We start from the raw sequence: 16,017 nt of genomic DNA on the forward strand, positions 1-16,017 counted from the left end.
TTCTCTCACAGTTCATCTAACTTTAAAAAATCATTTAAAAAAATATAAACTAGGAACCAGTTTAATTCATTAAACATTTATGAAGTATACCATAGACTAGACAGTGGTGATAAAATGACAAAAACAAAGCAGCCCTTTCCCTCAATGAATTTACCTTTTATAGGGAGTATACTATGCTTACAGTAAAGTAAATACTGGGTAATTGTAAGAGGAAGAGGGAAAAATTGATGGAGTTCAGGTATCTCAGCTTTTGAAAGAATATGAGATCTTGACTGGTGGAAAAGAGTAGAGAGCGCATTCCCAACATGGAACTGTTGAGTTTCTGGAGCAAGTAGCAGTCCAGTTTGACTTGAATGTCGAGTTTCTGAAAGGTGAAGTTGTCTTTTGAAAAAAGGCTATAAATGTAGGTTGGAAGTATATTGTGGAACATTTTGAATGTCGAACTAAGACGTTTCTTTTTTATCCTAGTCACTAAAGAAGTATAGAATGTTTTTGGTCACCTAAAGGATTTTTGTGTATGTGATAAATGTTTCATATAATATGCGTGAAACATAAACCTCTCATTAAGTGTAAGAAATATTTGTATTCTAAAAGGTATCTCAGATGTCAAGGGTACTCAACAGTTAAAAATGGTTTCATTAACATGCTTTTGGAAATTAAGTACTTTCTTTTGAAATCTAAGGCATTTCTTTGCTTATAGTTATTTCCTTGTTGCAATTTATTTTTCTATTGATAGACAGATAATCATTACCACCTCCTTCTTTTTCTCAGAGTTCTTTATGTAGGCTAAATGTATCATATTGTTAATATTTCTTGAGTTCCTTAATTATGCCAAATAGAAATTATTGTTATTTAAGTTTTATATCCAGATAGAAATCAAATCACAATAGTTTCAATCTAATTTTATCTTCTCTATAAATTTCAGACTTCTTCTTTATATGTATGATTAGAATTTGTTATGTTTTACTTTTTACTTTAAATAGTTAAAACTGAAAGAAAGGTTACTTGGGTTATGATTAGATCCTTGCCATTGGATAAAAATTAGATAACTTTAGAGAGATCAAATAGGAATTTTATTTATTATACTTATTAATCACTTTAAAGACTAGGTTCCAAAATTTGGGTGAGTTTCATAGACTCACCTGAAAATATTCTTTGTGAGACTCCTTCAATCAAGTCACTGAAAATAATATTATTTGTTAAATCAGTCTGGATATTATTTAATAATTTCTTAATGTGTTATTCTAGAGAGACGATAAAATAGTAGTTTATGCCCGCCAAGTAAGTACTTCTTAGTGTTATATAAAGACATTCCCAGCAAAGCTCGACCTTTTAAAATTAAATGCATTCATGAAAAATAACATTTATTTTTACTTAATTTCAAATAGTAATTGGAAGGAGAAAAGGACATTAATATCAGTCATAAAAATTTTATACAGAAGTTTAACTTATATAAATTCATTTGCTTATGACTTTTCCATCTAAATGAAATTTTTTATGAGAATAATCTAAATAGTTTTCCAAGGTATCTTTAATAAACATAGGAAAGTTTTTGTAAGCAATATTTCATGGTAAACCACATCTTTAAAATAACAAAATTGGTTAAAAGATTTCAAAGCTAACACAGTCTCACTCTGCTTACTGTTTGTTGGGTGTAAAAAAAACTTTTGGTTTTGAAGAACAACATATTGCTTTAAAAACTCTTCTTCAATAAGATGTATCCCATGGATGTGTCAGAATTGTGCAACATTTCTTGAAAGATACAGCAATAAAGGTAACCTTATTCTCTGATCCTCTGGTTGCTTATTAATGTTACGTGAGGCAGAAGTCAGGGAGATGCTTGCTTGTCAAAGATATCCATCACTATTTTGGAAGAGCTCTGGCACAGTTTTCAAGTCACAGAGGAATCACTGTAGATGGTGAGCTCCTCCAGATGACTATGTGTGTGTGGATGATATTGTGCTGATTGTGTCTTTCATAGGAATATTGCAGAGTTTCCTAAATGAGATCCATAATCACTCAAAAGAGTTTTTTCCTCACTTTCCACACAGGGAAAACCAAATGGTTAAAGAATGCCTTTTATCCCGACCATAACATACAGGTGACAGCCTAGGGAATCTGTGCATATGTGTATTTAAGAATCTTCATTTCTTTTATGGAGCATTCACATTTTAACAAGTATATACAGTCTATGATCATATAATTCTTCCACATACCTCCTATAAATATTTAGAGATTCTATTAGATGAACTCTTACACAGTTAAGAAGCCCACATATGTTAATATACATCCAGTTATTCCCATTTCACTGTGACTTTCCTCTAAGTATGATATGAATAGCAGTTCCAAATATTAATCTAGTGTATAAGCTATTATATAAGTCAATGTAGAGCCAATATAGTAGAATACAATACAAGCACAAAATATTTGTAAAAGTGTCTCATTCTTTTCAATGTGTAAAATATATTGTTTCAGTATTAATATTAACTGATCAGGAGGCTATTTATGTCTGTTGGTTGCCGTAGAGTCTTTTTCAACTTGGTAGCTGGTAGTATGAAATACCAAACATCAAGAATGCAAATAAGTAATTTATCTTTTTTTAAAAAATGGCTGTCTTTTGTTTTTCATTATGTACATGTTCCAGTATGTCCCTTACCTGTGCCTCTCCAAGTGAGCTGTCTCTTATAATAGAGAATGAAAAAGAGGTAAACAAAAAGAACCTCGTTCAGCAAAACTAGCCATCAGCATAAAAATGTCTGATATTATATACCATGTTCCATATGCTACCTCTGCAAAGAATGGGTTCTTTGGGCTCAAACTTGTTAATATAATTTCACAGTTTCTAATGTTTCATTGAGGTTGTTCTTTCCATTTACCTTATTGTAGTCATTAAGTTTGTTGTTTCATGGTTCTGCATACTCTATTCCTAATCAGTTTATATAACTCTTCCTGTTTCTCTGAATTTATCATATTCATCATTTCTTCTTTTTTTTTTTTAAGGCAGTTGGGGTTAAGTGACTTGCCTAGGGTCACACAGCCAGTAAGTGTCAAGTGTTTGGTCAGAGGCCGGATTTGAACTCAGGTCCTCCTGACTTCAGGGCCGGTGCTCTATCCAATGTGCCACCTAGCTGCCCCCATATTCATCATTTCTTAGGAGTACAGTAATATTCCATTATATTCGTGTACCACAATTTGTTTAGTTATTCCCCTATTGATGAGGGAATCCACTTAATTTTTTTTTGATACTACCAATAGTGCTGCTAGAACAGGGGTGGGGAATAGTCCTATAGGTCCTTTGGCAAAGGTCCAGGGCCCTTTGACTGAATCCAACCTTCACAGAACAAATCCCCTTAATAAAAGAATTTGTTCTGTAAAACTTGGACTCAGTCAAAAGGCCACCACCCAAGGACTTGGAAGGCTACATGTGGCCTTAAGGCTGGTAGTTCCCTCCCTCTGTGCTAGAAGTATTTTGCGGCCTATCCAACTTTTCTTTTTTGTCTTTGATCTCCATGTATATGCCTACCCCCAGGGTGTCTGTTTCAAAGTCTATGACCTTTTTTAGTCCTTTTGTAGCCTAATGTCACATCACTTTGCAGAATGGTTGGACTGATTCATAAATTTACCAGCATTGCATTAATGTGCCCATTTCTCATTTTTTATTAAATGTGTGAATCTAAAACTATATAAGGTAAATATTTGTGAAGGAAGTTTGACTTTTATTTGAATTTTTAGTTACTTACAAATCATTATTAATAAGTGAGGATATTCTTATATCTGAATTCATTTTTTCTATTTTACCTCTTAATTTTCCATTTCATAATTTACTAGCTTTTTGTTCACTATCTGCCAAGATAAACAAAAACAAAATGTTTATGAAAACCATTAGATAGTTTTGTTACTAGCTAAGACTCTGCCGAGCTAGAACACATTGTAGCTAGAGACAAATCTATAACTTTGGATTGATTATGGTTTTCATGAATTCATGGGAACAGCAAAAAATTAAGAATTGTTGTATCAAAGAACATCACCAACTAATTTTATAATGTGGCTAAGTTACTTAAATCAAAGAATTCGGCGAAATGATCAGAAGAGTACTTTTACCTAGTACATTCTGTGATTGTGTAATTGTCAAAAGCAGTGAGCAATACAAATACGTCATAAAAATATTGTGTTAATTTACTATCAATCAATAAATAGCTACCTGATTTGAAGAATTGTTTTTGTTAATATATTTTTTAAAAATGTGATTTCCTTGCTGTTCATTAGAGCATTAGGGGGAAAAAAAAGACACAGTCTTAGCCATTTTCTTTTGTTTTGATCTAAGTAGATATTGTTAAAGAAATTAACCAAAGTTAATTCAGAAAATAAGTAATCTAGATATTCCTTAAGCATAGTGAAGAATTGGCTGTGAAGTCCAGGCTTTATAGGAAAACAGTGGCACCCAGAAAAAACAAGATTTTGAAAGAATTGAAACCAAACCTTTAGAAGGAAAGATTGTAAAAAGGCTGCTGACGAATGTCTTGATGTTGACACAAGCCACTTTTTAAATATTGACTCACAAGAATGTATGAGAGTATGGTGGGAAAGGAAGAAGCAGTGAGAAGGGAACATGTGGTATTTATGGGAAATACTGTCTTAGTTTCATGACAAAAAAAAATAACCAATATTATGAGATCATAAGAAAGCAGTATCATAAAATACCTCCTTCTTTAGGCTTAATGAATGTTTAAACAGATCAAGTACTGCTGGTCATCACCTTATCCTGCTTCAGAAAGAAATGGCTATTACCAAATTAGGAAGAGATCATAGCAAGAAGGAACCATAGAATCCATTGAATCCAATCCATCTCTTCTTATTTTTCAGATAAGGAAGGGAGAAAAGATGGTTCTTGGTCTGTGGATGACTTGTCCTAGGACTGCTTCTGTCTTAAAACAATTGAAAAATAAATGATAAAAAAAATTAATTTGTGTTCCAATATCTTTCCCTCCCTCTATCCTTTGCCCATACCCATTGAAAAAGCAAACAATATGATACCCATTTGTTTATAATATTTTAATGATATTTTTGTTTCTATATCACCCTTTTAACGAATAATATTTTAATAGAGGATGAAGAGGAAAAAAAAGTCAGCAAAACAAATGAATACATTGAAAAAAAAATCTGACATCATATATAGTGTTTCACACCTGTAGACATATCTCCCAAACCTTTTCAAAGAAATAGGAGGAAGTGTCCTTCTATTTCTTTATTGGGGCCAAACTTCTTCTTTTGTACTTTTGTAATATTGTTTAATGTTTTCATTCTTTACATTCACGTCGTTGGATTTATTGTTTATATCATTTTCCTTGCTCAGTTTACTTCATTTCACAACAGCATGAAAATCTTTCCATCCTTCTCTGTATTCATCATATTCATAGAGTCTTACTGCACAATAGTATTCCATTACATTAATGTACCACAGTTTGTTTATCTATTCCCCAGTACATGGATTTCAACTTTGTTTCCATTTCTTGTTATTAAGGTTTGGTATTTATGGAGCCCTTTTTGTCAGTGACCTTCTTGGAAAATATGCCTAGTATTAGAATCTCAGGGTCAAGGGTGTATACATTTTAGTCACTTTATTTGCATAATTTAAAATTGTTGAAAAGTTTTCTTTTATAAGAATGTCTGTATGTTTTTAGCACAGTGCCTGGCACATAAAGAGGCACTTAATAAATATAGATCGATTGGAAGAGGTCTAATATGCTTTTTTTTTTTTTTGGTTTGCATATTTTAGGTGCAGTGCTTCTTGCCAATGTCCAGGGAATTGCAGCCAGTATTGACCCAGTCTTGTACACATGGCTTATCTACCAGCCACAGAAACGAAGTAGTAGACATATTCAGCAGGTAAAAGTTTTTAAAAAATATTTCTTTAACAGAAGAAATAAATAGCCATCCAACCTTAGTGTTTTATAATGCATTTTAAAGGAACTTTCATATGATCTAGATGAAAGGCATTTTTTTTCCAGAAAGGCTTTTCCCACCTTAATTTGCTTAAGTAAAATTGTAGGTCATTTCTTTGGCATAACTTAAAGAGAGAAGTCTCCTGATTTGAAAAAGGAAGAGAAAGACATTCCTCAAGAGCAGAGGTCAAATGATTTGTTTGTTTGCCCGGCAGTTGGTAGACTACTTCTAGTGGCAATAGATTGCTGGCTTTTCTCTTTTCATTCTTAATCATTTTTGTTCTTTGTTCATGTGTGTTTATTACATGCCTCCTAAGTATAAAAAAGAATTGTGATAATAAGCATAGGGAGCAAAAAGAACTATGAGGCATCACTCCTGTCCTCAAGGAGGTTACAGTCTAGTCGACAGTGAAACCAGACCCACATGAAACAATAGAAGCTACGTCAAAGCATGTAATGTCAGAACTGATTCTTCCCTTACTTCATGTGAAAAGTAAAAAAAATTATGAGCATTTCCAGCTCTGGAATAGTTTTCTTACTACTGAACCTAAATTTGCATTTTTGAGATTTCTATCCATTGGTCCTAGTTCTGCCATCTGATATCTCTTTAATATTTGAAAACAGCTCTCATTCCCTCTAAATCTTTTCTTTCTAGACAGAACATCCCTAGTTCTTTTAAGTGATCCTTATATTAGATGAACTCAACATACTTCACTTTCCTTTCTATCCCCTTCCTTTCCCCCCTCCCTCCCTCTTTTTTTCCCTCCCTCTCTTTCCCTTCTCTCTTTCTTTCCCTTCCCCTTCTTTTGCTCTTCTACCCTCCCTCTTCCCTTTTCCCAATTTAAGGTTTATATCAGAAATATAATGATTTCTCCACAGCTACCTTATGAGGTAGAAAATGCAAATGTTGATCTTATTTTATAGATGATGAAGCCTAGATTCAAAGAAGTTGTCATTTTTCCATAGTCAGACATCAACTAAGTGGCAGAGGCAGTGAAGTCAATAGGTTTAGTTTTGTCAGAAGTCTCAGTAATATTAGTTACTTGGCAGTCATTCATTTGTGAGTGATTCATTCCACTCACATGGGCTCTATTAATAGCAGTTTGGGGAGTAATGTTCAGTAAGTTTGTGGCTTGGCCATTGTTGTCCTGGGCACTTGGAATAGCATGAAGGAAATAATTTTTCATTTCACCTTTTCTAACATAGTAGGTTCTCCTAGAATTGTTGATTTCAGTATCTGAAATTTGTCTTATTAGAATACTGACTAGTGAATCCACTAGTGCCCTTTCCACTTCTCTTTTAGATAAACTATAGCATTTGCTTGATAGGTAAGATGAATTGTAGATGTGGAAAATGAAGTTCTGGGGCCCCTGAATGCCCTACAATAATTTTCTTTCTCTACTCTCAGACCCTCTGAAGCATAAGAATGCATCCTAAAGGTGGAATAATGATATTTATTGCCTTTTCTATGTCTTGCGTGTCTTTCAAAGCAATCACATCAGTGTTTAGAATATCAAAAGGGTAGTTTCTTTCTCCTAATTGACCTTAGTCGAAAGTGGTTCAGAATCGTAGGATTCAGATATTTTAGGGATGGCCTCTTCTTGCAGGACTTGTAGTTGTACTTAACCAGCAACTCTGAGCTTACTCTGGTGAAGCCTTTGAATTAGTCTGGAGCTAGCAGTTGTGTTCAAAATTTATAAGTTCATGCCTGCTAGGCTGTCTCTGGCTGTAGACCTGTCCAGTGCTGTTAATTTAATAAGCATAGTTTATGCAGTGAAGCCTAACTCTCTGAAAAACCAATGGCATCAAATTTAATGGGTGTTCTCAGGATTTACTGCTACCCAATAAATTGATTCCACCAGCTATTTTATTTTTAAAAATCTGTTTGGTAGATGAATAAGTTATCCATCACTGATAAAGGGAGAATGAAATCAGGTAACAAAAAACAAGATGGATTCAGTTGTTCACAATGAGTTTCACTATGCTTGATCAATAACTGCCTGGAATTTCTCTTACTATGGGTGCTGACCATGTCCCTTTTTTCTACTTAAAAGAACATCTGACCCACAATTCATGGCATGGGAACAGATGTTCTCTTGAGGTTCTGTTTCTAAATCTGTGTCCTGTATTTATATTTTCTTGGAAGATTTTGCAACTTTTATGTTTGTATTGGAAGATATTTCATGAATAAAATTAAATCTGCTAAAATGACAAAATCCTGAGAAACAATTTTCACAAAATCAATTATAGAAATTTTCTTTTTGCTTATTTTTAGTTTGTTATGGAATTTCCTTAATTTCATCTTCCAGCTCTTAAATTGTTGCAACATCTGTGCTGTTCGAGTTCACTCCCTTTTGTTGTAATGCAATCTAATATAACATACCCAAGAACAGTAACAGAGGCTTGATTCATTAACTCTCAAATGCCTAATAAAAATCTAAATATTCATTTCCCTAATAGGCCTTAAAGTATGATCTATAGTTATATCTGTGAAGTTTTGATTTTTGTTAATGATAACCTTTCAGTGCAGTCCAACCTGACTTACCCTGACCAGATGTATTATCTGATACAGCTGTGTTAATCTCATCATCTGCACTTTCCCAAGCTGCAATTTCCTCTAACTTTGTGGCTGAAAGCCAACATTTTGATAATCATTTTCCACTCAATTCAGCATTGATCTTTCATCCTAAGGCACAGTTACAACTACAACTTTTGTTTTGGCCAGAAACCTGACAAAATTGCATTTGGCGTCATCAGTAACATCAGGCTTCATTTCATTGAGCAGAGATGAAACAGCTGCTTTATTGTCCACTTCAGCACTCATGCATTCAATATATGAGCATAATTTTTTCCAGCTTTGTCTTAACAATGATAGTCTTGATGTTTTTTAATGTAATATAATGATGAACTAGACTCACGTTTATAGACAATGAATAGATGTTTCAGACAATTTGAAAGATTTTTGTGATACACGTATTAGCAGCCTTTCACCTAATAATTTCCTAATATTAATCCATTTAGAAAATACTTCGTAGAAAAATGTCATCTTGTACAGTTCTGTAGCGTCTGGAATAAAAATTATTTTCAGCTTAATTTTAGCTTTTTTGCTTTGGTCATTCCTTATTTTATATGAATTGAGCAATTATTTAAAAGTTTTTTCCCCCAAAGAAAAATTTAGACATGGATTTAGCACAATTAGGAGAATTAAAACAAAATTTTAAAAATACATATTTAGGGGTTTGTTTTTAGGTTTTTAAAATGATCTTAAGGGACTTTGTATTTAAAAAATAAAACCAACTCAGGCTCTTACAGTTTAAGTTTTTAAAGTTTGGGTTTTTTTTTTTTTGAGATTTAAAATAATAAAAATGTCCCAAACCCTTCACCTCCTGAAGAGCCTTCTCTGCTGATGCCATGTACATTGCTCACTGCTTGGGGACTAGCCACAGCTCAGTGTTTCATTTTTCCTCTTTCCAGCAGGCCATGGGAGCTGTTCCTCATGTTATGCCAGTTACCAGAAAGAAAGAGGATGAGGTGTCGGTTGGAAGCATGCCCTTGGCAAAGCAGCAGTCAAATCAGGCCTCTGAGTATGCCAGCAGCCCTGTCAAAACAAAAACGGTAACAGGTATGTTCTCCTCTTTAAATGAATTCTTGAAAACCACACACACATGCACATATACAGACTCTCTCTTCAAATGATCAGCTGTGCAAATATAGTGAGACACCTTTTAGACTTAAATGTTCTTCCAGAAAGATTTATTTAAATTGCCATTTTTGTAATTAAAAATCACTGTATTTCATTTTACATCATAGTTTCCAGTTTCCTTTTGACCTTTTGTGATAAGACTACCTTTCTTTTTTAGATTTTATTTCTAAACATCCTTAGAATTGGCTCACTTAAAATATCCCTAAGTATCTTTTTTATTTGTTTTGGTTCAGGTTTGTGATTTTACTGGCAAAGGAGCTCCCAATGAGGAAGCTTAATTAAAGTATACCGATCAGTAACTCTTTTACATGGGAGATTTGCCTAGGGCCCTGAGAGGTTAAGTGATTTGTCCTTAATCACATTGCCAATATTTGTTAGAGGTAGGATGTGAACTCAGGTCTTCTTTACTCGGAGGCTTACTTTTTCTTCATTGTGCCTTGCTGCCTCCTCTTTCTTATCATCGTGTTGAAAATAAAATGCGTGCAATAAATGAACCAGTAGAACTACTAATCCCTTTCCAATATTTAAGAGTAAATTAACTACTGTAAAAGTCTTATGGGATTTTATAGAAATCCATATGTAATCCTGGGTTGTACTATTATTATTTACCAAGTTTGACAATTTCTGTGTCATGTGCCCATCGAAAAGGAGGACTAGACATTTTTTCCAATTCCTACTAAATTTTCCAATTCCTCAAAAACAGGCCTGCACAACATGTAAGCCACTTACGGCCCACAGACATGCCAAAGGATTTTGCGTGCCCTGCAAAAAATGCAGAGGATGTTTTTCTCTACGTTTTTTGTGGGCTGCCCGAAATCCTTTGGTGGGCTGCAGGTTGTGCAGGCCTGCTCAAAAACCTCCAAAGAAGGAGTTATTCACTGACAATAGATTATGGCTGTTTCCATGTAACAAGAAAGGAAGAAGCCCAACAAATTAATAGCCTTATTAATTAAAAGTAGAAAACATTAGTCCATAATATTCTCACTTAGCATCTCTACACCACCAGCCTCCACATTCTGGAAGGATGCATAAACCAGCCTATGGACTTGTGCTTTGGGAACCATACAGAAGTTTTTGTGCTACTGCCATCTCTGCCCTTCCTCCACTCCCCTGTTGGGAAAAGCAGCAGACCTCAATTCTGTGCATCCAAATGAAGGATCAGGGTTAGGAAAGTGATTGGGTTTTCCTTTCTTCAGTTGGTCCCAAAGTACAAGCCCTTGGGTTGATTTGCACACCCTCCTGGAGTCTAGAGGCTTATAGAAGAAGGGTGTTGAGTGAACACATTATAGATTAATATTCTCCACATTTACTCTGCTTGTGATTTCGGAGTTATTCTTCGCCTAAAATCCCTGGGTTAGGGAACCTCAGGGATGCAGAAGCTTTGCTAGGAGCACCCATCCCATCCTTTCTCAGTCCTGCAAAAGCTGACACAAGGTGTTTCAACCAAGTTAGGGAACTAATGATCAGAGGGAACTGGGATAGGATCTATCCATTGTACTAGCCTTGAAGGAAAGATACCTAGAATCATATGGTGCTAGTCCTACCTCCCTAGAATCTGTGTGGAGCAGAGTGTTACCAAGGAATATAAAGACAGGGTTGAAGACAGGTATATATCAGAAATAATGTTAAATAGGCAAATTATTCTTTTACAGAATAAATTTAAGAAAGCAAATAGAAATAAGGCAGAGTGGGGCTTACCCTTTCCTCTCATTGAATTTAATTCTCTCCTCTCCCCTGCTCCTGGGCTAGCAACCAGGATGAAATGCACACCTTCATATATACCTTTCAGTTTGTCCATTTTGATAGAATTCATCTCACATGGTTTTACAGGAGGGAACTAGAGACCAGGTGGCAGACACCAGCTGATGCCACTGTTGGGCTGCTGCTGTGGAACTACCAGTGCCTTTCCCTTCTCTTCTCTTTCTTATCAAGAGTCCTCATATTCCCACTGTAGCCATATGTGGAAATCTCTACCACTACCCCTTCTCTGAGGGCTGATCTCTCCCTCTCCAAGGGTTAGTTAACTTTCTTCCCCAAATAGGAAAAACTACAAATCCCAGAGAGGAGGTTAGGGAAATTGTGGCCAAACAACTCCTTGCCAGGGGCTGTTATATCAGTATACAGATTATGTATCAGTTGGTTGATCAGCAAGTAGTTTTTAAGTGCTTCCTATGTCCCAGGCACTGGGTTAAGCACTGAGAATACAAATATAAGCAAAAAGAAAGACAGTCTCTGTCTTCAAGGAGTTTACTTCTAATGGAGGAAGATGATACATAAAAGATAGCTGAAAGGAAAAGATCCTGATGGGACTGACTCCAGGTCCAGCACTATCCTGTGTGCCACCTCGTTGCTCCTTATGTTACTTTATTATCCTTTAATAAATTAAATTTGAAACCTTCTTATACTGGCCCCACAAATCGTTGACTTCTTTGAAAAATTAAACCAAATACTACCTATGCATCTAAATTTAAATGGTCTGTGTTTATATGTGTATATGCATACACATATACAAGTGTTTATGTATGTTTATATAAATGTGTGTATAGCATACTATTACAAAATATTTCTTCTACTACTGATATCATTCCCCTGTGTTTATATAAGCCTTCCCTAACCTCTCTTAATTCCATTGCCTTCCCTCTGTTAATTATTTCCTATTTATTCTGTATATAGATTTCTTTGTATATATTTGTTTTCATATTGTCTCCCCCTTTAGATTGTAAGCTTCTTGAGGGCAAGGACGGTTTTTTGCCTCTTTTTTTTTCCCCAGTCAAAGACAAGGTTTATTAAAATATCTGTCACATTGCAGACTCTTAAGGAGTCTGAACATTAGTGAGCTATTGGCTAGATTTTAAGAATCTGAGAAGTGGCTAGATTACAAGAATTTGAGCCCCTTAATGGAGACAAGATGGACCTTATTTACAGAAAGACTATGAAAGGGATCTAGGAGTGGCCAAGTAGTCTACAGGAACTGTCAGGTAATAGAACACCAGGGACCTGGACGACTTGGCCAAGGGAGAATGGAACCTAGCTATGATTAAGGGTGGGAAGTGGCCATAGGGAAGGCCATAGGGAGGTGAAACAGTAGAGGGCTAGGCTAGATTAAGGGTAGCAGAATTGGGAGATTGGGCATAGCCACAATGAAAGGCCAGTTAATGGGATTTATAACCTCAGACAAACCTCAGAGATTTGGCCAAGTGGGAAATTCTAGGGTTTTTCCTTTTTGGGGTCTAGAGCCTATCCTCATCATTAATTTGGCCAGGTGGGAAAGTCCAGGGTTTTTCCTTTTTTGGGGTCTAGATTCCATCCTCATCATTCCCCCCTCAAACAAATGGGAATCAAATTCTTTTGGGGTAAGGGACGAAGGTCTCAGCTTCTGAAACTGCTGCTGAAACTTCTTCCTGCTGGCAAGGGGAGTAGAGCTGTCACTGCGTCAAGGGGGTCCCAAAGAGGAAGTTGACTGGAATTGAGCACAGGCTGCATCTAGGGAACTATGGGGGAACATTGGCTGGTACCGGCTGTTTGCTGTCAACTGTAGGTGAGTGGCTGGTAGTCTAGAAGACACAAATCTGATGGAAAAGACTGTAGGGCCCAGATACAGCTAGAAGTAAAAGTGTCAAGAGTATAAGAGCTCCATTGATATAATTTACATTTGACCTGCAGGATTATCTGATCTTGTTACTTTCTCTGAAGTTGAAGTAACACTTTTTTTGCAGGTAAAAGTTTTCCACCCTTGCAGTATCAAATCTACCTCTTTGCCAGACTCAGAAATAGCCAGGTGGGTAACATTCCTTTTTAAAGGAACATAATAGGGAAACTGAGCCAGGAGGATCCCATCTTAGACTGAGGCTAAAACTGTCCTCTCAGCTTTTCCTAATGCTGACTTCCCACCAGTATCACATCCTCTGAGTACCTTGCAGCATTTCTTTCAGATGGTGGATTATTGATGGATTATGATCCATCAGACAACTCAGAATAAAATCCTAGGAGCTTTTACATCAAACAGCAAGTTTCATTAATCACAGCTTAGGAAAAACTTTTCCAGGATTTACATGTCAAACTTAAATTTGTCCTGGTATAAAAAGCCAATCTTTAGAGATTTCTATACACTTGCAAATTCTCAGCAAGCCATAACCCAAACAAGCTTTCTGGCAAGTTTTCACATTAAAACAATAACCAATAATAGTCAAATTATTTTAGCGATTACTAAATTATGAAAAGTTGCTTGATGTAACTGATACAAAAAGTTTATCAGTTTGAAACTTGAAACAAACCCATTACCAATTAGGTAACTTCAGTTTTGTTAAATGCATTTCCAAATTACTTTACACAGAGAATCATCATCTTACCATTAACAGTTGAAACTACAACTTTAAAAAGAGTAAACTTACCCAAGTTTAGAGGCCAGCTTCTTTACCTTGAGCAGGATGTGCTGAACCTGGATGATGCTTCCAGGCAAAGGTTGTCCTAGGGCCCAAGGCCATTGCCTATGCTGTGGCTGCTGCCACTTCCTTCTCCTTCCTTTTGCCAGGTGGAGGAGGACAAGTTCAAAGGTGGGGGGAGATAAGGTGAAACTGTCTTCTCCTTTGAGAGGGGTTAACAGCTACCCTCTTGACTCAAGGGAAGGGAGTGACCAGGTTGTGTAGAGATGTTTCAAAACTCCTTAATGATCTATCATAAAATCTCTAAAATCAGCTAAGATGTTTTTAGCTGTTCTAACTTTTCTTTGTAACCTCCATGAAGGAAGATCCAGGGGTTTAGAGGGAAGGGAGTAAATAAGCCTCAGGGAGCCAGAAAACAACTGCAGTTTTCCCAATTCCCTAGCGTTGAGAGAATTGACAAAATTGGGCATACACTTCCAGATAGGGCGTCCGTCCTTGTCCTCTATGCTGCGGAAGGTGTACCCGGGTCCATGGCTTCAAACTGAACCAGTGGACTGAAAGTTTGAAAGCAAAAGGCGAAGTGCAAAACAGCCTCATAACTGTCTTCCTGAAAAGCACCTCCAGGCCTTCCTAGGAGCTTGGAGAGTGACCCCAACTTCAGGGCAAGAAAGAAGTGGTGGGGAGGGCTTATATACCTTCCAGACTTGGCTGGAGAAGAACTTGGGACTGGACAGTTTCCCTGTACCGGCCACTAAAATGTTCAGGTTTAAGGGTTAAGGGGTGCTGGGACTCCAAAATCACAACACACAGGTCCTGCCTGAGAGAATTTGACCCAAGCCTTTCAGCCGAAGACAGTGTTTATTAGAACATCCATCATATTGGGCAGACTCATATGGAATCTAAACATTAGTGAGCTATTGGCTAGATTTTAAGAATTTCAGCCCTCTTTTTGTATTCTCAGCATTTAAGTCAATGTCTGTCATGTAGTAGGTTCTTAATAAGTGTTGATTGATTGAGTAATGTTGTAACACTACACAAATTCACATACCATGAAGCGTTTAACCAGAATTTGCCTATTTCTGAAATCCACTCTTCCAGACATTAGGAAAGATATAAAGATAAATAAGACATAAATTAAAGAGTTTTCAATATAATAGAGATGATGAAATAGAAATAGAAATTTAATAGATATTAGAATTAATAAGTGTTTTAGAAGAGTACAAAGTACACACATACCTTGGAGATATTGCAGGTTCAATTCCAGAGCACTGCAATAAAGCAAACAGAGTCACATTAATTTTTTTGTTTCACAGTGCATATAAAAGTTATGTTTACACTATACTGCTGTCTGTTAAGTGTGCAATAGTATTATATTTTTAAAAATGTACATACCTTAATTAAAAAAGATTGCTGAAAAATGGTAACTATCATCTCAACCTTCAGCAAGTTGTAATCTTTTTTTTTAATTAATAGTATTTTATTTTTATCCAATTACATGTAAAGGTAGTTTTCAACATTCATCTTTGTAAGATTTTGAGCTCCAAAATTTTCTCCCCCTCCTTCCCCCACCCTCCATCCTAAGACAGCAAGCAATCTGATATGTTATACATGTACAATCATGTTAAACCTATTTCAGCATTAGTCATATTGTGAAAGAAAACTCAAAACAAAAAGGGAACAACCACAAGAAATAAAAGAGCAAAACACACATACCAAAGTGAAAATAGTATGCTTCAATCTACATTCAGACTCCATAGTTCTTTCTCTGGATGTGGTCAGCATTTTCCATCACAAGTATGGAATTGTTTGTAACTTGGGCAAAATTTTTTGCTGTATGTTCTGAGTTATTTATTCTCCTTTCATTTCTTTCCTTCAAAACTATTTTCCAATTATGAGTCTTTTTTTTTTTAATCTCTCACTTTATTTCTTCTAGGTACTTTTGTAGTCCCTGTAGTCAAGGACTTTTTTTTCCTCTGAGTTTCTGTTTATA

General features: G+C 35.7%; 1 protein-coding gene across 2 annotated transcripts in view; it reads left to right on the top strand.

Moving 5' to 3' along the window:
- The window catches only part of VPS13B (vacuolar protein sorting 13 homolog B), a 1,028,583-nt gene that overhangs the window by 428,709 nt on the left and 583,857 nt on the right, over window positions 1-16,017 (top strand). For both annotated transcript variants that reach the window (XM_020969175.2, XM_020969189.2), the window contains exons 20-21: window positions 5,777-5,886; window positions 9,417-9,564. In XM_020969175.2, coding sequence (XP_020824834.1) covers window positions 5,777-5,886; window positions 9,417-9,564 — 258 coding nt within the window. The remainder of the gene's footprint in view (window positions 1-5,776; window positions 5,887-9,416; window positions 9,565-16,017) is intronic.

This window comes from Phascolarctos cinereus, unplaced genomic scaffold (assembly GCF_003287225.1).
Source record: "Phascolarctos cinereus isolate Bilbo 61053 unplaced genomic scaffold, phaCin_HiC Scaffold_4;HRSCAF=312, whole genome shotgun sequence".
Taxonomy (NCBI): Eukaryota; Metazoa; Chordata; class Mammalia; order Diprotodontia; family Phascolarctidae; genus Phascolarctos; species Phascolarctos cinereus.